Source organism: Semicossyphus pulcher, unplaced genomic scaffold (assembly GCF_022749685.1).
Source record: "Semicossyphus pulcher isolate SPU_LCO1_2020_fin unplaced genomic scaffold, fSemPul1.0.p SCAF_13, whole genome shotgun sequence".
In the NCBI taxonomy this organism is placed as follows: domain Eukaryota; kingdom Metazoa; phylum Chordata; class Actinopteri; order Labriformes; family Labridae; genus Semicossyphus; species Semicossyphus pulcher.
This window is the reverse complement of record NW_027211637.1, coordinates 1,971,625-1,994,718: the sequence shown is the minus strand read 5'-3', so window position 1 is coordinate 1,994,718 and position 23,094 is coordinate 1,971,625. Positions and strand designations below refer to the sequence as shown.

Here is a 23,094-nt window from a genome sequence, read left to right as displayed (position 1 = left end):
TGTCAAATAAATGTTCATATTCATTAAAGAATAAATAAATATATTCAGAAATCTGAAAAATGTAATGTTTTTATTTATTTTATCCTTATTTTTGTATTCATTTATTTCAATATTTACTTGATTGACAATTGATTCTTTCTATTTAAATTTATATCAGTTTTTCATTATTTCCCTATTTATTTAATTCTGTCTGCATTTATTTCCGTATCCTGTATTTCTGAATACTTAAAGTACTCCATGTAAATGTTGTAGCGACCAGAGGGGGGCCGTCGCGTGAGGCACAAAGCATTATGGGACTGTTGATGCTCACATTGTTTTAAAGTGTTGTTTTAAAGACAGTGTGTTCATGGTTTGATTGTTGTGGTTATGTTGGTGTTATATAATGTGTTTTCAGTGTTTGTGTGGCTAGGAAAGCATTACAGTTTATCTAGCAATGTAGCCACCATGACTCGTGTTGATTAATGACCTGTGTCCATGTATTAAATGGCTTTGTCTTGTTTTAAACAGCACCACCTGTTGTTGAGAAGAGTATGGGGCAGAGGTGTTGTTAAAAGTCAGAAAATCTCTGTCTTCTAACTTTCTTGTCCACGCTAACCCACCACATTGGTGTCAGAAGTGGGATTTCAGTCATGTCAGACTTCAGAATGGAGAGAGAAATTCAAGACCTGGAGCTAGCTATTGAGCAGACACGTCAGCAACTGGGGAGACCACAGATGGAGTCTACCAGAGGTGGAAGTATCCCAGCACGTCCGGATGGCTCCAGTGCACCACGGCTCCATCGCCCCCTACAGGATGAAAATGATAACACCAGAGGATTGCTGTTACTTACTGCCGACGCTGAGCTTCAACTGCCCATTGCTGCGGCTGCTGCTAACGAGCTGCCATCAACACCGGTCTCCATGCCCAGCCTGTTGCACCCTGCAGCTGTGCCTACAACACCAGCCACAATGGGATGACGCAGCTGGAGCTGTACCTCTCACAAGTCCAACTAGCGGCATGGCACAGCAACTGGAGCAATGAAGAAGCTGCTGTTCACCTGGCTCTGTCCTTGGAGGGCAAGGCGCTGCAGGTGCTCCTCGACCTAGCCCCAGCAGAGCAGCAGAATCTAGAGGCCCTGACCATGGCGCTGGAGAGGCGATTTGGGCGAAGACTCTTCACTGAGCAGAGCAGAGAGCAACTAGCCAGTCGCCACTGTCAAGAGGGAGAGACCCTGGGCACCTTCGCAGCAGATGTGCAGCTGCACGCCCAGCATGGTTAACCGCAGTTCAGCGCAGCTGCTCAAGAGGAGCTGACACCAGAGCTGCTGCGCCAGCATGTTCACCTAGTCATGCTCCAATCTCTCAGCGAGGCTCTCCATGAAGCTGAACGGGCCGAGGCTGTACTCTCCACTCGACCTAGGTTGGTGGTGGAGATGTTTGCCTGCTTTGTGGTCCCAGCTGAACTCCACAGCGACCAAGGGCGAAACTTGGCTTACTGCCGACGCTGAGCTTCAACTGCCCATGGCTGCAGCTGGTGTGATCGAGCCCTCTGACAGTCCGTGGGCAGCTCCAGCGGTCTTGGTGAAGAGGAAGGATGGCCGCTGGCCATTCTGTGTGGACTATCGACGCCTTAATGCCATCACAAAAAAAGACTCCCACCCACTCCCTCAGATTGACGACGCACCTCGACTACATCACTGGGTCCAGCAGGTTGAGCTAGCCCCTGCCGCAAGACCAAAGACCGCTTTCACCAGCGACCAAGGGCGAAACTTGGAGTCCCAGGTCTTTGGTGAGGTCTGTCGGCGGCTGGGGGTGGACAAGACAAGGACAACACCGCTCCACCCTCAAAGCGACGGGCTGGTGGAGCGTTTCAACCGCACCCTAGCCACTCAGCTCGCCATCCTCACCAGCCAACAGCAGCGGGACTGGGACCGTCACCTACCCTTGGTTCTGTGGTCCTACCGAACTGCTGTTCAGGAGTCAAGTCAGTGCACACCTGCTGCCCTCATGTTTGGGCGGGAGCTCCGGACACCGATGGACTTGGTGTTTGGGGCTCCGAACCCCTGTGCTTCAACGCAACTCAGCAGCCCAGACCACCGTCCAAGCTTCACACCAGCACACCCATCGGCACCACCACCACCAGAAGCCCTACACCACCACAGCCTGCCCAAGCCCCGACAGTTGAGCCTGCTGTCCTTCCCTCAGCCGAGAAGACTGAGGCCATACACAACTTATGGCAACGCAGCAGCGATGGCCTCGACCCACAGCAGCGCCACCAGTTGAAATGCCTCCTCGATGACTACGTTGACATCTTTGCAGCTAGAGATGAAGATTGCAGGCAGACAGGGCTGGTCCAACATGCAATCGATACCGGCTCTGCCCAGCTCATCCGACTGCACCCCCATCAGCTGACCCTCACTAAACGACAGGCGGCGGAGGATATGATCTGTGAGATGGCTGCAGCTGGTGTGATCGAGCCCTCTGACAGTCCGTGGGCAGCTCCAGCGGTCTTGGTGAAGAGGAAGGATGGCCGCTGGCGGTTCTGTGTGGACTATCGACGCCTTAATGCCATCACAAAAATAGACTCCTACCCACTCCCTCAGATTGACGACGCACCTCGACTACATCACTGGGTCCAGCAGGTTGAGCTAGCCCCTGCCGCAAGACCAAAGACCGCTTTCACCAGCGACCAAGGGCGAAACTTGGAGTCCCAGGTCTTTGGTGAGGTCTGTCGGCGGCTGGGGGTGGGGGGGGAGCTCCGGACACCGATGGACTTGGTGTTTGGGGCTCCACCCTAGCCAGAGATTGGTGGGGGAAGAGAAATGGACTACTTTCGTAGACTGAAGGATCACCTGCAAGTGGTCCACGACTACAGCCGCCAGGCTCAAGCCAACTCTGGAGTGCGGCAGAAGAGGGCCTACGACACACGGTGTCGGGGACAGGCTTTCATGCCTGGGGACAAGGTATGGGTGTATTATCCCATCCGTAAGGGTTAGGGGCACACCAGTCGCTCTGTCGCAGCCGGAAGCAGACGGGAGCGCAAAAGAAAGAGGCAGGGGGGAAGTCGCTGCTTAAATGCTTCCCCCTAGTTCAATGATTGGCCACCAGTGGCGCTCCATTAATTGAAGCAGCAAACTGCATAAATAAATAAATATATTTCTATGCTGCTACACACCGATCAGTGTGACTCTCCTCCAGTTGCATTTCCTGTGGGCCCCAGGCGGCCTGTTGGCCAGCGAAGACATCCTGGACATTTGAGGGACTATCTTTTGGGTGATGGGATCGTCGAGGACGACTGACCCCTCAGATGGGAGTTATGTAGGGACCAGAGGGGGTCCGTCGCGTGAGGCACAAAGCATTATGGGACTGTTGATGTTCACATTTAAAGTGTTGTTTTAAAGACAGTGTGTTCATGTTTTGATTGTTGTGGTTATGTTGGTGTTATATAATGTGTTTTCAGTGTTTGTGTGGCTGGGAAAGCATTACAGTCTATCTAGCAATGTAGCCACCATGACTCATGTGTTGATTAATGACCTGTGTCCATGTATTATATGGCTTTGGCTTGATTAAAACAGCACCACCTGTAGTCAAGCGGTGTATGGGGCACAGGTGTTGTTTAAAGTGAGAAAATCTCGTTCTCTTGTCCACGCAAGCTCGCCACAATATGTAACGTGTGTTTACTTCAGTGACCATCGAAAAATAATCCTTCAATCAACCATCTGTCATATTCACGCACTTCTGACAGCTACATTTACATCAACATGATGATATTCATAGTTGTTGTTTTAGTGGCTGGGAACAGAGATAAATGTAACAAGAGCATTAATGACACATTATGTATGTAGCTAATTATAAATGCCTCCAATAAACGGTGTTTTTTACATTTTATTTTAGTTTTTCAGTTTAAATAAGAATGGCTTCAAACCATATGGAGTGTTTTGATTGACCATTAACACATTATACTGTAAATTACGAGACTCTTCTTTGGAAGCTTTTATTGTGAAAGGCCTGAAAATGAAACTAAAGTTACTCCTGCAGTCAGTATCTGGGGAACAAGGTGCGTACTCGTCTTTGTCTTGACATATTTTCTTTAAAAAGAATCCCAGTAAATATAAAACTCTGTTGAAGTCAGTTGATGTTGTTTTACTGCTGAAACTCGATCAGTCTGACTCTTATGTTCAGATTATGTTCTGGATATTTGGTTACCGATCGTAACGGCTCTGAAGCTCTGACTTCCTCTTTTGAGGCTGACGGCACATTGCACTTGCACACAGCGAGAGTTAAAGCAAGTAGAGTATATTGTAATCTTTAAGGACAAGTTCTGTTTGCAAACATTTCAAAGTTATTTGTTGGCTTGATTAATGATGATTGATTGATAGACTATTGAATGAAGTGTTTTCAGATTCTTAATGTTCTCGTAGGGTCATACTTTGTATTAGTGAAAGTTCTTTTGAGCAGTCGTGTCTCCTCCATGCTGAGGAGAAGTAGCCTTTCTTAGACACCATAAGTGTGAGATTCTGAGGGTGAACTTGTGTGTTGTGAGATTATTCATGTTTTAAACTTTACTGTCATATTAGTTATTTTTAAAATCTTTGTGATTCTGTTAGTGATGAAGAAAATCTGCCCCCCCCCCCCCCCTCCTCCCCCTGATTCTTGTTTACCTCAGGTAATATGAACCCTTTAACATCGAAACCCCTTTAATGTGGCTTCTCTTCAGGGATTCATCATCATCATCATCGTCAGTTAAGGCAGATACAGCTGATACTAAACTTTATCTGAACTTTGAGACTTCGTAGAAATGAAATCGGTTTAGTTTATAATGTTGCTGTGGACCAAAGTTCAGAGTTAATTTGTCCAAAATAAAAAACAAGTTGAATGAATATGTGTTTCTTTTTGTTCCCAGGTGGTGTTGTGATCAACGTCTCCCTTCATCCAAACTGTGACATGACGTCTTCAGCCCATGAAAACGTTTACAATGTTCACATGGAATCCTTGGTCAGCTGCATCACTGCTGGTGAAATTATTATTATTATTATTATTATTATTATTTTATTGTGTGAAGAATGTTTGACAGGTAGTGCAGGGAAATGATGAACCATGACCAATTCTAATAGTTTATGAAGGTATAAATAAATAAGGGGGGGAGGAGAGGAAATAAAGATAAAGTTTAAAGTTTCAGATTAAACAAAAAGGTGAGGACCCAGAAGCAGACTTAGATATAAGGATATAATTAAATAAAAGGCAAAAATGCACAAACAAAATCTAAACTCCAACAAAAGACAAAAAGGAAAATCAAAAGACAGAGCAAAAAACTTACAAACAAAACCAGGAACAGGTAATCCAAGGGAACGAGGAGCTACGAGGAAATCAGGGGAGGCACGAAGATAATCCAGAGGAGACACGAGGAACAAAAACACACCAGGAAGGTCAAAGACATAGACTCCACAGGATAGACGACAATGAACTGGCAACGAGACAGGGGAGCACAAAGACTAAATAAACTCAGGAGGTGAGGCTAATCAGACACAGGTGAGACAATCAAGGGGCAGGTGAAAACAATCAGGGCAGGGCACATCATCACACAAGCGGGAAACACAAAGGCAGGAAGTGGACCAACACGAGAGACAAGGTGACAAAGTAAAACAGGAAATGATCTAATCAAAAAGACACAAGTGAAATACTAAACTAAACAAGACTAACTACTGACAAGAACACAGAATAAAGTAAATACAAAACTAAACGATGAGAACTCATGACAAGGGACAAAGTGACAGGTAACACAAGAAATAATAACTGAACACCGAAATACAAGAAAAACCAGAACTAAACTAGAAACTCATGACAAAAGTGGTGATGAAAAGTAAATACATTTGAAGAGGTAGTTATTACAGTCTTTAGTGTCCTTAGCAGTGAAATATATAGTCATAATACTGATAGCCAGGAGTCGTCATTACCCTCGCTGTCATCATAGTATACATAGAGTGTGTATATAGAGTGCATCCGGAAAGTATTCACAGCGCTTCACTTTTTCCACATTTTGTTATGTTTCAGCCTTATTCCAAAATGGATTAAATTATTTTTTCCCTCAAAATACTACAAACAATATCCCACAATGACAACGTGAAAAAAGTCTTTTTGAGATTTTAGCAAATTTATTGAAAATAAAAAACGAAGAAATCACATGTACATAAGTATTCACAGCTTTTGCCGTGAAGCTCAAAATTGAGCTCAGGTGCATCCTGTTTCCACCGATCATCCTTGAGATGTTCCTACAGCTTAATTGGAGTCCACCTGTGGTAAATTCAGTTGATTGGACATGATTTGGAAAGGCACACACCTGTCTGTATAAGGTCCCACACTTGACAGTGCATGTCAGGGCACAAACCAAGGATGAAGTCAAAATAACTGTCTGTAGACCTCCGAGACAGGATTGTCTCGAGGCACAAATCTGGAGAAGGGTACAGAAACTTTTCTGCTGCTTTGAAGGTCCCAATGAGCACAGTGACCTCCATCATCTGTAAATGGAAGAAGTTCGGAACCACCAGGACTCTTCCTAGAGCTGTCCGGCCGTCTAAACTGAGCGATCGGGGCAGAAGGGCCCTAGTCAGGGAGGTGACCAAGAACCCGATGGTCACTCTGTCAGAGCTGCAGCGTTCCTCTGTGGATAGAGGAGAACCTTCCAGAAGGACAACCATCTCTGCAGCAATCCATCAATCAGGCCTGTATGGTAGAGTGACCAGACTGAAGCCACTCCTTAGTTAAAAGCACACGGCAGCCCGCCTGGAGTTTGCCAAAATGCACCTGAAGGACTCTCAGACCATGAGAAACAAAATTCTGATGTTCAAAGATTGAACTCTTTGGCGTGAATGCCAGGCGTCATGTTTGGAGGAAACCAGGCACCTCTCATCACCAGGCCAATACCATCCCTACAGTGAAGCATGGTGGCGGCAGCATCATGCTTTGGGGATGTTTTTCAGCAGCAGGAACTGGGATACTAGTCAGGATAGAGGGAAAGATGAATGCAGCAATGTACAGAGACATGGATGAAAACCTGCTCCAGAGCGCTCTTGACCTCAGACTGGGGCGACGGTTCATCTTTCAGCAGGACAACGACCCTAAGCACACAGCCAAGATATCAAAGGAGAGGCTTCAGGACAACTCAGTGAATGTCCTCGAGTGGCCCAGCCAGAGCCCAGACTTGAACCCGATTGAACATCTCCGGAGGGATCTGAAAATGGCTGTGAACCAACGCTCCCCATCCAACCTGATGGAGCTTGAGAGGTGCTGCAAAGTTGAATGGGCGAAACTGCCCAAAGAGAGGTGTGCCAAGCTTGTGGCATCTAATTCAAAAAGACTTGAGGCTGTAATTGCTGCCAAAGGTGCATCAACAAAGTATCGAGCGAAGGCTGTGAATACTTATGTACATGTGATTTCTTAGTTTTTTATTTGTAATAAATTTTCTAAAATCTCAAAAGAACTTTTTTCACGTTGTCATTATGGTGTATTGTGTGAAGAATTGAGGAAAAAAATGAATTTAATCCATTTTGGAAGAAGGCTGAAACATAACAAAACGTGGAAAAAGTGAAGCGCTGTGAATACTTTCCGGATGCCCTGTATATATGAATATATATTTATATATATATATATACATATATGTGTATATATATCACGTCACGTCTTTGGTTAAAACACTTCCACGTAGGATCCACCTGTGTACCCTCGCTCAGAGCCTCCTCTCTGCATTTTAGAGAGATCCTCCATCATGGCGGAGGGGGAAACATTTTTGGGTCAGCAGAGGAGAGAGGACGCGAGGATGCGCAAATTAATGTAATGAAAAGCACCAGGCGTCATTGGCAGAGCGTAGTGGGCGAGAGGGAGTGTAGACCTGGATGAGGGCGTTCAGGTAGGCAGAAGCTGTATTCTGTCCAGGTGTTTGATTTTCATGTTTCACTGACACCAAACTGTCTCTTCTCTCCTCTCCTCTCCTCTCCTCTCCTCTTCTCTCCTCTCCTCTCCTCTTATCTCCTCTCCTCTTCTCTTCTCTTCTCTTCTCTCCTCTCCTCTCCTCTCCTCTCCTCTCCTCTCCTCTCCTCTCCACAGATACTCGTGCTGAATGTCTTCAGAGGTCATTTCACATGTGATCTATCTGAGTATAAGATAGACAATAGATGCTGTCTCAAGTGTCCTCCTGGTAGGATCCACCAGATTGATATAGTGTGTGTATGTGTTTGTATTTGTATGTGTGTGTGTGTGTATATATATACACACACTACCAGTCAAAGGTTTGGACACACTTTCCCATTCACTTGTATGAGAAAATGTGCCCAAACCTTTGACTGGTAGTGTGTATGTGTATAATACACATATAAATCAATATACACACACACACACACACACACACACACACACACACACATATATATATACATATATATGTGTGTGTGTGTTCAAATCACCCGTATACTTAACAATTTAAAAAAAAATCTGTTTTTACAGGATTTCTAGTTTATAGAGATTGCACAGAGTCCAGTCACACCTCCTGTCTGCCCTGCACTGAGGGAACCTTCATGAACCAGCCTACTGGCCGTACAAAGTGCTTCAGCTGTAGAAACTGTGATGCAGGTACATTTCTGATAATATAACATAATATAATATAATATAATATAATATAATATAATATAATATAGTATTTCTAGAACCTGAGTGGAACACTAAGCGACACCAAACAAAGCAGGTTAAACAGACAGAGAGCTAAAGAGCAGCTGCTGAGCTAAACGCTGTGACTGCCTGAATCAAAGATCCGTGTTCTCTGTCCAACGAGTGTTCAGATACGAGAGGAGCTGTTTTTTGGGTCAATATTCTGAAACATTTGAGCCTGTTTTGGTTCCACAACTAAATGTGAATGATCTGAGTTATAGCTCAGATGTTTGCTGCATTCACAGCAGCTCAGTTTGTCTCCGTCTGTTTGACTTTGTAGGAACTTTTTGTCCTGTGAGAAACTATTTGAGTTGAGCTAAAGCATCCCTGCTCTACATCCTTACCTTCCTTATAGATGTAGCCTTACCTTATATAGAAGAGAAGATATCTGCCAGGTGTGTTTGGCTGATGGGTCGAGTAGGTCCATAATAACCTCTGTGTGTGTGCTGACAGGTTCTGGTGTGAGGATAAAGACGTCATGTACCCAAACATCAAACACAGTTTGTGAACCACTGGAAGGATTTTACTGCACAGACTCTGCAGAGGACAGCTGTGCAGCAGCACGGAGTTACACACGCTGCAGACCAGGACAATACATCAGACAGAAAGGTGAGTTTTATTTCTAATGATAAAATTATGAGACAAAATCACGTCTAAAATCTCATTTGAACTGGTTTTAATAAATGTGCTGTGTGCAGGAACGTCACAGAGAGACACTGAGTGCTCTGACTGCGGAGGTGGAACATTTTCAGATGGGACGTTTACATCTTGTCGACCACACACACAGTGAGTAAAGCTTCACATCAGACAGGGACACACCTTCATGAGTTCATGAGCTCCGACAGGTGTTCCTCTAATAAATGTCCCTCTGTCATTACAGGTGTAGATCAAAGTTACTACAGATGCTGGAACCAGGAACTGTTTCAACTGATGCTCAATGTGGAGGACTGAATACAGCCGGGATAATTATTATAGTCTCTATTCTTTTGTTCATTTCATCAGTTGTATTGCATCTCGTAGTGAAGATAAAAAGACTTCGAAACAAAAGTAAGATTTTCTTTGTGTCAATAAAAACTTGATCATGTTTTGATAGATAATACTGTCTGTGACATCATCAAGTTTTTATTCATTGTTTATGTTTTATTACAGGGAGAGAAAGAGAAGAAGAAATTCATGATCAGGTATGTTTTCTTCTCTCTTTACTCTCAATCCATTTAACAGTGAAATAATTAAATGATGTCACTCACTCATTAATATTTTTCTTAAAAGCACAGATGGATTCAAACGTGACAACACCTGAAAATATTTCATACGTATCAGAAGATGAGGAGGTGAGACAGCAGAGTGTTCCTCTGACATGTTCACTGACTGACTCTGTCAGGTTTTATAAAATGTTCCTGTTATAAATAAATCTCTTCTCTCCTCAGGAGCTGACAGAACAAACCTGAACATGCAGACAGTTTACCGTCACACAGTGATTGGTCCATCAGAGAGGTCAAGCAGAGGTCGTGCAGCAGACTCAGTGTTCAGCTCTCGTGTTTGTGAAGCAGAGAATTGTTTCATTTCTCTCCATGAGGCTGAGCTGACGTCAGCTGAGGTTATTTGGTGTCACTCAGTTTTTTGTCTGTAAATTATGTAAATACATGTTGAGATTAATTATCTTTACTCAGGAAACTTTCATTGTACTTAATGTTAAAGTAATGCGTCTGTTGTCGTAACGTTTGAACAGAGTGACATGTAAAAGAAATGTCTTCATGTGCTCGATCATCATCAGAATGTTTGTGTGACCTGCGTGTTCAGGACGGTCCACGTCTTCATTTCTGTCTTCATACAAACCAAGACTTCACATGAGAAGTTATTCAGACATGTCCACCATTAATCACATGTTTTAATCCTGGCCTCTGTACACTGACCACCTGTTGCTTTAAGAAGTGTCAGGATTACTCACAAAACACTGAGAGGCGGAGCATCGAGCTGTCTGTCAGAAATTTTGTTCCGGCTTTGACTTTGTTTTTGATTCTGCCTGTCGCAATATTGCAATGAATATCGCAAAACAAACAAAAAGATATCGCTATGTATGTTTTTTCCAATATCATGCAGCCCTAGTGGGTTAAATAAAACTGTGAATACTCAACCAATCAGCACTGCAGGCCCTGCAGGCCCCGCCCTGAAAGTTCCTGGACCTTTGGAAAGTTCTACCCCCTGAGCAGGGACTTTTCAGGGGGTAAGTCAATTACCCTGGAACTAAATTTAGACCCTGGTTCCTGCTGTTGAAACGCACAGAGTTCCTAAAAAGGTTCCTAGTTTCTGGGGAAAGTTCCTGCTGTCGAAAAGCACCTTTAGAGATCAGGGCAGAAACTGTCTTCTTTTGAACCACTTTAAAAAGCACGTTATGATGTTTATGTAGTAGTGTTCATAGTCTTTGTGTGTGTGTGTGTGTGTGTGTGTGTGTGTGTGTGTGTGTACATAAATATATATGAGACATTGTTGAACTTTAAAGGATCCAAGATGATGAAGACAATGTTCCTCTGACAATCTCAATTGTGAATTAATCTTTTTTAGGCTGCATTAAATATGAATCAAAAGGATTCTTCAGAGTTTGTAAAAATCATGCTGAACGTTTTTTTCACACTTTACAAAATAAACTACTTTTTATCTTTACCAAGGAAGTGGTTTGTAATTTAGTTGAATGTCTTCTTGCACAGATTTATTTTGGTGCTTCTTTCCTGCTGCAGACGTCAGAAATCAACTCCTGCAGCTGTGAGGAGAAAGTTCCCCTGAACTTAAACTTCACCAATAATCTTAATCAGACATGAACACCAACCGCTCTGACTGATGTGTTGTCCTGGTCTGCAGCTCTTGTGTCTCTGTGCTGCTGCACAGCCGCCCTCTGCAGAGACTGTGCAGTAAAATCCTTCCAGTGTTTCACAAACTGTCTGATTTCTTGGTGCATGACGTCTTTATCCTCACACTAGAACCTGTCAGCACACACACAGAGGTTATTATGGACCTACTCCACTTTGACTGTGTTTAATGAACTAACAGCAACATGCTGAACTTTAATCTGACCATCTTTAAATTTTCTGAATTAATGTAAAAAAATCTGCACACATGATTTAAGATTTAAGAGGTTGGTCACTCGTACACAGAATGACATTTGATTTCTAACATTACTGCAAGTCCCACTGAAAAAACAAAAGTCTTATTATTGTTTAAAGAAATTACACATTAAAGTGTCAGCTGATTCTAACAGCCAGAGATCTGAAGCAAAGGGTAGATTAAAACATTCATATCAAATCAAATCAAGTTTATTTATAGAGCACATTTCATACGAAAGGCACGGACTCAATGTGCTTAAGATTAAAAACAGGTCAAAATCATACATGACAAGCATATAAAACAGGAAAATAAAACAAAAAGACACTATGCACAGAAAACAGATACAAAAAGCACAGACAATGGAAAACCCGGCACACCCCACTCGAGACCCACCCACATGACACAAACCGGCAACAATCAGCAGACACACGATCAACCAAACACAAACACCCGAACCCTTCCCAACGAGTCTACTTCAAACCTGGTGAAAAGCTTTTGAGTTTTAAGTCTACTTTTAAAAGAAGGCACAGTTTTAGTCAATCATAATTCAACTGGTAGAGAATTCCACACAGTAGGACCATAATGACCGAAGGCGCCATGAGCAGATTTAGAGTTAATTAGGTGTAATGAGGAGACCGTTACTGGATGATCTAAGGGATCTGTTCAGTGTGTATTCAGTGACCAATGTAGGAAGCAGCTAAGCCGTGCATAGATTTAAAAACAATGACAAGTATTTCAAAATCGTAATGTTTGTTTTACTGGGAGCCAGTGAAGAGATTTTAGAAAGCGAGTGATCACAACAGGGCCCTATGTCTCTAACTAGACTCTTCTCCTCTGTCGCCCCCCGGTGGTGGAACGAGCTACCAAACTCCAGTCGGTCCGCAGAGTCCCTTTCACCTTTAAGAAGAAGCTAAAGACCCAGCTCTTTATGAACACCTCTGACCTTGAAGACATTGAGGATGTAGTTTATGTTGACTAGGATTTTCATGATGATGATGATGACTATACTGATCTTGTTGATGTTGCTGATGCTGATTACTATGAAAACATTTTTTAAAAAACACCCTATACACTGCCTGTCAGCACCGGTGTCTGATCATACTGAAGCTGTTTGTAGGCTCTTGCTGACTTCGTTCCCTCCTGTCCCCATCGTTGCTTGTGTTGTATTAACTCTCAGATGTGCGTCGCTTTGAACAAAAGCGTCTGCTACATGAAATTGTAACATTGTAACATCCTCACTCTTTCCATATTCAGCCAAGGTGCTTTAATTTGACCAGAATCTGTTTTGTTTTTATAGGTGAAATGTCGTCCATAGTTCATGTCACTGATGGGTTCAAATTATTGAGCAGATCACCACACAAAGACAGGGAAGACGAGACAAATAAGAATGTGACCCGGTACTCTCGAAGGGGTTAGTATATCTGGCAATAAGCTTGTCAGATGTGCCTGCACACACTGAACGATTTTTGACTCATTTTAAACCAGCTACTTGTTGAGCGTCCAAGCAACTTTGAAAAGGATACAAAAGTGATCTGAAATCTGAAACTAAAACCACTAAGAAACTTTAGGAACACATAACACAGAGAAAATAAAAACTCCATTTTCCACATCAGAATCACAATTTTTATTTATGGATTATTTTTCCGTTCCAGCAAAAAGAAGAAAGAAGCCTGCAGACTGTGTTTGTTCCCCTCGGCCTGCTGAGACTGGCCCCGCCTACCTCACACTGTATACAGGAAGTGGTCGCAGCCTCTTGTTTAGAAGAATTTGACAGACAGAAGTTTCAGGTTTCACCATGCCCACCTTCACAATAAAAGCATGCTGATTTGTTCACTTATCATCAAACTCTGCAAAAATAATGAAAATACATCAATATGCAGCATTTCAAACTAAAAATGTAACACGTATTAAAGCTTTAACACAGGGACAGGACAGGTGTCTTCTTCAGGTCACCTTCAGAAAATGAATCCTTCAACCAACCATGTGTCATATTTATGCACCGCTGCAGCAGTTTGTGAGGTGGTGTGTGGAAAATCACCTGCAGCTGAATGTGGGAAACAAAGGAGATGGACCTCAGACAAAAAGAAGACCTCTCTTTCTCCAGTCTGCATCAGTGGGAACGACGTGGAGATCGTCAGGTCCTACAGGTACCTGGGTGTGCACCTGGATGATAGACTGGGGTGGTCCACCAACACGGACGCTGTGTATGGGAGGGGCCTGAGTCAGCTTCACTTCCTGACGAGGCTCAGGTTCTTTAACGTCTGCAGCGAAATGCTCCTCATGTTTATCAGTCTGTTGTTACGAGCCCGATCTTCTTTGCTGTGTGCTGGGGTTCAGCATCACAACAAAGGACGCCAACAGACTGAAGAAACTGATGAAGAAGGCTGAGTCTGCTGTGGGCCTGCAGATGGTCAGACTGGAAGAGGTGGTCGAGGCCAGAATACTGGAGATACAGTTCACCGTTATGGACAATGACTCCCGCCCTCTGGAACATGCTGGATAATCTGAGGAGAAACTTCAGCCACAGATTCCTCCACCCTCGCTGTTCCACAGAGAGACACAGGAGGTCTTTCTTACCTGCTGCAGTCAGACTGTACAACACATCTGCACAAACCTACAAACACTGACCTGGACGTATTATCTTTGCACTGTTCACTCTTTGGCCTTTTGTGTGCTACTGCCTGGAAACTAGAATATACATGTACATCTGTGACTTCTGTTCGGTGTGATATCATCTATATTATATTATAATATATCCTATTTTATGTATCATATCATATTATAGCATATTATTACCAGTTCCATAAATGCTCTGTTAAAACCTGCTGAAAACAGGAAATGAATGTAACAACTTATGACACGTATAAATTCCTTCGTTAAACAGTGTCTTTATTAATTTTTCCCTCCACTCCAGTTGAAATGACGTAAAACCAGAAAAATGTTCTGATTGGCCAGCTTTTGTTGTGAAAGGATCTTTCCTTTCAAAAAGAAACTAAAGTCACTCCTGTGGTCAGCCTCCGAGTAACAAGGTGCGTACTCGTCTTTGTCTTGAGTTTTTCTGTAAATAGAATCACAGTAAATATGAAACACTGTTGGAGTCAGTCGTTGTTGTTTAAAAGCTGAAACAGTCTGAGTGTGATATGTGTCAGAAATGTTCTGGATATTCGGTTGCAGAACATACAATAGTTGTGAAACGCTCAGAGTTTCTCTTTTAAGTCTGAAGTCACGTTTTTTTATGTCATACTCGTTATTATAAATTAACATGCACTGTGACGGTGTCAGTTTATGTGACAAGATATCTGGAATGAGTCCGGGTCTGAAGAGGAAATCCTGAAGAACATAAAAAAGCTTCGTCGAGAGAAGTCGAGTCAGATCGTTGCTTCCTTAAAGTCAGTTAAAGAATCTTGGGTGTTGATCTTTTAGTTAACAGAAGCGCTCACAGTGAAAACCAGGAGACATTTCAAAGATCTTTGAGAAAAAGTTCTCTTTAAAAACGTTACCAAGTTGTTTGTTGGCTTTTTTGTTTGCAGATGATTGATAATTGGTTTATAAATGATTGAATAAATAATAGATGGAACGTGTTTTCAGTGTAAGATACAACATGTTTTGGTAGGATCATAATCAGATATTAACGGTCCGTTCCTCTCCACGCACGTGACTTTACTTGCGCACAAACACGGCCACAGCCAAACCCCCCCCTCCTGTCTCCCCGTGCATGCCCTCCCTTTACCCTGGCTGTCAGGAAGGTTTTACGGTTGATTTAAAAGACCATGTTTCAGCTTCTTCTTCTTTTTTATACACTTACTGTATTGTTTGTTCATTCTTCTTTATTTTAGTCTAGTTTATTCTTCCTCTTAGTGTTTATTTATTTGAACAACAACCCGTGATATTTAGTTTCACATTCACCACCTCTTGTCCTCTAGTGTATTCCTTTTTTAAAAAACTCTTTTTAGAACAAATTTTAAACAAATTACACCCAGGAGAGTAAAACCGTCTCTTATTAAACCAAAAACACAATATGAAATAGTTTCTCCTTTTTCTGTTTGACTCAGTCTCCATGTGTTTGTATGAGTTCCTACCCAACCATTAGAACAGATGACTGTCCATCCAGATTTCTCAGAGATGTTAAAAGAAGATGCAGGATGTGGATGTGATGAAATATATGAAGCTGATGAGCAGGAGGCCGTAGAATGGCGGGGACTCGTACCTCAACTGCTGGGCTCTGAATCAGAAAACAACAGCTCACAAATGTGCAGAACAGTCACTCAAATTTACCCACTTTAATCTGTTCGTCAATCTTTTCATTTAGTAAACATTTGAACTCTCAACATTCACTACAATTCACGTTTTTTAAACTACATTCATCGTTAATAACGTCACATTTTAACCATGAATTACTTGAAAATGAAATATGGACTCATTTACAATCAGTCCGTTTGATCCAAAGAAATAACAACAGTTATCATGAAATATTACCTGCTAGCTTAGTTAGCTTACCACCTGTATTAGGGTAATCGTCCCTTTAAGCCCACCAAAACCTGTTTGCAGACATTATATATGCAAATATATACGTATATATATATATATATATATATACATATATATATTGCCACAATTTAAGAAATAAAATTGCAGATGAAATGAAACATTTATCTCTCATATGAAGTTTAGATCATTTATACAACTTTTTAATGTTTTTATTATTTAATTTAAGGAAACCTGTCCAAAGTCTGGAATGGGCTTAATGGGTACCGAATGAGCCCATGTGTGTTCCCAATAAGCCCACTTCATGATTTACTGATAAATAAATAATTACATATTTTAAATGTAACAATACAAACTTGATCTATCAAATCTGTAATCTCTTACCTCTCAATAGCAATTAAAGAATAGTTATTTTTAACATAGCTAGTAAACACAGCTTAATCTAACTGGCCTGCTTAACCTCATAATAGACTGCTTCACGCTGTGTGTAGGTTTAGTTTCTCCTGGTTTCAGTCATCTTGCTAAAACTGATCTGAAAGTAAAGATTTAAAAATGAGGCCAATGATCTGAATTAGGGAACTGAGCTGAACAAGAGGAAGAACATCCCCATTGAAACACAGTCAGCCGGGCTTAAAGGGTACATCAGTGATTTTATGGATAAAGACTGAATATTTTATCTTCCCTACATGACCTTAAATAAACAATGTTATGAATATAATAATAATAATAATAATAATAATAATAATAATAATAATCTATATATGGTGGACTAACATAACATAAACATTTAAAATGGATCATACAGAGAAGTAATTAACTACACTCATTTACATCCACCCCAACCAGTGTGATTGTTCTGCTCGTGTCCCATTTAACCCACCTGATGATGATGATGATGATGATGTTAATTTAAAAAACAACTAAGATAAAAATACACATTTAATAAACATTTAATTATAATAATATCAACTGCATACACAAATGGAAACTATACATGCTTGTCATGCTTTATGTCATTGCAATGAACCATTCTGTGTAGCTCCTGCATGGCAGCACTATGTTGTTGGTTAGCTAGCATGCTAAAACTCATATTTTGATTTCAAAATAAAACAATATTAATATTTCTTTTAATATGTGTTTTTCTGAGGGTACCCACAGGACCAACGTGTTTTTTGCAGCTTCTTCTCAGCTCAGCCGGCACATGTCACACATTGACCCAATCCCAATCTCCTCCCTGAAGCCTGAGCACTGAACACTCACGGACTTTAATGGCGTCAGGCGTGCAGTGCGTGAGTCTGTGAGGGTTTGAGAACAGCATAAAAATGAGGAATGGGTCGCACAATCATGGCATCACATTGCCTGTAAACCAGATGGGCCATTAAATCTAATAAGAAAAAAAGGCGACCTGCAGCATGTGTGTGTGTGTGTGTGTGTGTGTGTGTGTGTGTCTTACAGTGTTTACATATTTAAGATAAGATAAGCTTTATTTAACAAACTATCAAAAGTCAGAAAGGCTTTCATGTTATCTAATTGTTTACAGATAAATGTATTTGCGGTTCCCGTCCATGCTCGCATTGTTTACATTTATTATCATTTTTTGGTCAAACTTTATTGAATACGACTTCAATGTACGAACATTTGTTTACATTTAGTGGGGGGCTGGACTATCACGTTTGTATACGTCACCAAGTTCGCTATGAACCCTGGGTAAGTCCCACAGGAAAGCCAGCAGAAATGCGGACTCACGGAAAGTCCGTAATTTACCGCTGAAAAGTCGGCATCAGAGAACCTCACGCACTTACCGGGAACGCACCTCAAAGTCTGTGAGTCCGAGAGTGTGGAGATTGGGATTGGGCCATAATTAATAAACGTCCCTAACTCAAGATCAGCAAATCTGATTGGCTTAAAAATACAACTGGCATGTAGGTAAAAAAACAGCTTAATATGAAGAAACATGACACAGCACAAAATGATGATGACTCAGAAGTTGCTTATATGGTCGGCTACGTGAGCTTAATAGGGACGTTTACTCACACTCTGAGGCTACATTTGAAATTCGACTTAATAAAGTGGAAACAGGCTTTTTGTTTATCACTCCAACTTAAATGATATTTTTATCTCATCCCGATGGGTTTTTATTTAACAATCTTCAAGTCACAGTTACATAAATACTAACACACTAGCGGGCCTAAATTGCAGTTTTGGCTAGTAGCTAACTCACCGGAAAATCAATATGTCCGCCGCTGATACAGAGAAGTCCACTCCCTGCTGCAAATGTTTCACTCTCTCATCTGTCTACATAAAACCACAGCGTGGTCTGTGTTTATTCTGAGTTAATCAATCTTAATCTCACTTTTCAGTTCCTATCATGATGGCTACTAGCTCAACGATCTGTCATCTATGTGTCCTACTCCCTCGACCTGTGTCAGAAACCCTTTTCCAACCGAAATTAACACGTTGATGCGAGTTTTTCAGACCCGGGAAGACCCGCTTTATAAGTGGGTAAGCGGCGCTTATAAATGCTGATTGTCTCTTTCCCATTGCCAGTGGAGTATACTGCTTTCGGTCCCTTTCTGATGCGTCACCGTGCGACGATGTTACGATGGTTAGGTCTTTATTGTATCTATTACTCATTCAGTCTGTGTATCAAACTCAGCACGGTAAAATTTGGAACAAAGTTCGAGCGCTGCTCGGACGGAGACGGGCGGAATTTCGAGCTGAGATGACGAGGAGTCACAGAAGTTACAGGCAGAGCATAGCATCGCGCCAGAACGGGGGCGGAGATTAGCACGATGACACAGGTTTTATGTGCCCATCAATGCCGATCAGAGCCGAGGCGATAATTACCCGGGTCTTTCCCAGCCGGGAAACGACGGGTCCATTGAGTTTGAGGTTATCCTGAACACTAGGTCCCTTACCAAGTTACGCCAGCAGATGGTGCTAAAATACGGGTATTTATTCTAAGTCATGTCTGTTAGAGACGTTTAACTCTTTTAAACTGATCTTTATTCAAATTAAATAAATATAATGACTAAACAATGGCTGCCCTGACTACCTGGGCTACACCTCTCAAGAGATATGTGAGAAGTTTTTCATCTCATTTACAAGTAAAGTTATGGATGTTAGGCAACAAATCACCCAGCCAGACCGTATTCTACATGCGCGTAGGACACAGTTATTTTAGCACTTTTGAGTCTGTGTCCATTTTTATCTGAAATCATATCCCACATGACAGCCTCGAGTTTTTCTTAAAGAGGTTTTTAACACCGTTGGACCTGATAAAATGAAGGGGTGAATCTGTTTAGTGATGAAGATAACTGCCCCTCCTCGTCACGTTGTGTTTACTTCAGGTAATATGAACCCTTTAATAATGAAACCCCTTTAAGTGGCTTCTCTTAAGTGTCATCATCCTCATTAGTTAAGGCTGATACTTAACTTTATTTGATAAACAAATTAATTCTGTTTAGTTGTTCTGTTTTAAATAAAAAAGTGTGATTGAATATTTTCTCTCTCTGTTCCCAGGTGGTGTCGTGATCAACGTCTCTCTCCATCTCAGATCTCAGTGAGAAGACGTCTTCATGAAAACTGTGATCCTGACGATACAACGATGTTCAGAGGGACTCTTTGGTCAGCTGCATCACTGCTGGTAAAAGATTTTATTATTACAGAGATTTTTTTGTCTTTTTCTTTTCCATCTAAAGTTCAAAGAAAATAAAACACAGAAATAAACTGAAGAACTGAAGGTGTTTTTCATCGACACACTGAGGGATGATGTTCATGTTTCACTGACACCAAACTCTCTCCTCTCCTCTCCTCTCCTCTCCTCTCCTCTCCTCTCCTCTCTCCTCTCCTCTCCTCTTCTCTCCTCTTCTCTTCTCTTCTCTCCTCTCCACAGCTACTCGTGCTGAATGTCTTCAGAGGTCATGCTCTCACATGTGATCAATCTGAGTATAAGATAGGAAATAGATGCTGTCTCAAGTGTCCTCCTGGTAAGAGCCAACTGAAAATTAAAGGGATATATATATATATATATATATATATTTATATATGCTTATGACTTAAAAAATATATTTATATCTCTTTTTTTTAAACAGGAAGTGAAGTTCAAACTGATTGTAGCTCAGAGTCCAGTAACACCTCCTGTCTGCCCTGCACTGAGGGAACCTTCATGAACCAGCCTACTGACCGTATGCAGTGCTTCTTCTGTAGAGACTGTGATGCAGGTACATTTCTGATAATATAACATAATATAATATAATATAATATAATATTATTATAATATTTTTCAAACCTGAGTGGAACACTAAGCGACACCAAACAAAGCAGGTTAAACAGACAGAGAGCTAAAGAGCAGCTGCTGAGCTAAACGCTGTGACTGCCTGAATCAAAGATCCGTGTTCTCTGTCCAACGAGTGTTCAGATACGAGAGGAGCTGTTTTTTGGGTCAATATTCTGAAACATTTGAGCCTGTTTTGGTTCCACAACTAAATGTGAATGATCTGAGTTATAGCTCAGATGTTTGCTGCATTCACAGCAGCTCAGTTTGTCTCCGTCTGTTTGACTTTGTAGGAACTTTTTGTCCTGTGAGAAACTATTTGAGTTGAGCTAAAGCATCCCTGCTCTACGTCCTTACCTTCCTTATAGATGTAGCCTTACCTTATATAGAAGAGAAGATATCTGCCAGGTGTGTTTGGCTGATGGGTCGAGTAGGTCCATAATAACCTCTGTGTGTGTGCTGACAGGTTCTGGTGTGAGGATAAAGACGTCATGTACCCAAACATCAGACACAGTTTGTGAACCACTGGAAGGATTTTACTGCACAGACTCTGCAGAGGACAGCTGTGCAGCAGCACGGAGTAACACACGCTGCAGACCAGGACAATACATCAAACAGAAAGGTGAGTTTTATTTCTAATGATAAAATTATGAGACAAAATCACGTCTAAAATCTCATTTGAACTGGTTTTAATAAATGTGCTGTGTGCAGGAACGTCACAGAGAGTCACTGATTGCTCTGACTGCGGAGGTGGAACATTTTCAGATGGGACGTTTACATCTTGTCGGCCACACACACAGTGAGTGAAGCTTCACATCAGACATGGACACACCTTCATGAGTTCATGAGCTCGTACAGGTGTTCCTCTAATAAATGTCCATCTGTCATTACAGGTGTGGATTAAAGTATCTACAGCTGCTGGAACCAGGAACTGTTTCAACTGATGCTCAATGTGGAGGACTGAATACAGCTGGGATAGCACTGATAGTTTGTGTTGTTGGGACTTTGTTGTTCATTGCAGTTGTCGTGGCTCTCATAAAAAGACTTCAAATCAAAAGTAAGATTTTCTTTGTGTCAATAAAAACTTGATCATGTTTTGATAGATAATACTGTCTGTGACATCATCAAGTTTTTATTCATTGTTTATGTTTTATTACAGGGAGAAGAGACCGGGTATGTTTTATTCTCTCTTTACTCTCAATCCATTTAACAGTGAAATAATTAAATGATGTCACTCACTCATTAATATTTCTCTTAAAGGAACAGAGGATTCTCAGACGTATCATCAGAGACCAGGTGAGACAGCAGAGTGTTCCTCTGACATGTTCACTGACTGAATCCATTTAACAGTGAAATGATTAAATGATGTCACTCACTCATTAATATTTCTCTTAAATGAACAGAGGTATCTCGCACGTATCAGAAGAGAGCAGGTGAGACAGCAGAGTGTTCCTCTGACATGTTCACTGACTGACTCTGTCAGGTTTTATAAAATGTTCCTGTTATAAATAAATCTCTTCTCTCCTCAGGAGGTGACAGAACAAACCTGAACATGCAGACAGTTTACCGTCACACAGTGATTGGTCCATCAGAGAGGTCAAGCAGAGGTCGTGCAGCAGACTCAGTGTTCAGCTCTCGTGTTTGTGAAGCAGAGAATTGTTTCATTTCTCTCCATGAAGCTGAGCTGACGTCAGCTGAGGTTGTCACTCATGCTACAAACACACACACTATAAACACAAACACAAAGTGGGTCCTTCAACAGTCTGTTATAAACACAAAGTCTTATTTTATATTCATCTTTTTATTTTCTTGTTCTTTTGCTTTCTTGTTTTTCACCTTCTGCAGCAGCTTTAATGTGTCAGCAGCACATGAACCACAGTCACGTCTCACACAGACGATGACGAGTCATTTCAGTTGTTTGCTGAAGATCTCGACTTCTTTATCTGGTTATCTCCAGAGAACAAAGCTGGTTCTCTCGTGATAACGGATCATTTAGTGTCGATGTAGAAAACAGAACAACAGGCTGCTCGCTGTGATATTAAATCAGATTCAAATCAAATGTTATTTGTATAGCGCCAAATCATAACCAGAGTTATCTCAAGACACTTTACAGCAGGTCAGCAGAAGAACCTACGAGACAAGGGAGCGCAAGAACTCCCGGGAAGATATATGGTTAGTAACGTTAATGGGACAAGAAGACACAGAGTTAATGAGCTGCATTAATATAAGAGAGAGAGAGAGAGAGAGAGAGAGAGAGAGGCAGACAGACAGAGAGAGAGAGAGAGAGAGAGAGAGAGAGAGAGACTTGGTGTGTCAGATCCCCCCGGCAGTCTAAACCTATAGCAGCATAACTCTGGGCTGGTCCCAGCCTGAGCCAGCCCTAACTATAAGCTTTGTCAAAGAGGAAAGTTTTAACTCTTAAAAGAAGAGAGGGTGTCTGCCTCCCGGACCCTGACTGGTAGATTGTTCCAGAGGAGGGGGGCCTGGTAATTGAAGGCTCTACCTCCAACACTACTCTTAGAGACTTTAGGTACCACAAGCAGGCCTGCATCCTGGGAG

At 41.9% G+C, this 23,094-nt stretch overlaps 1 protein-coding gene across 1 annotated transcript in view; it reads left to right on the top strand.

Annotated features, from left to right (window-relative positions):
• Positions 1-23,094, top strand: part of LOC138590378 (tumor necrosis factor receptor superfamily member 14-like) — a 51,158-nt gene that overhangs the window by 27,605 nt on the left and 459 nt on the right. Inside the window, exon 6 of the mRNA XM_069661007.1 lies at positions 21,429-21,487. Coding sequence (XP_069517108.1) covers positions 21,429-21,487 — 59 coding nt within the window. The remainder of the gene's footprint in view (positions 1-21,428; positions 21,488-23,094) is intronic.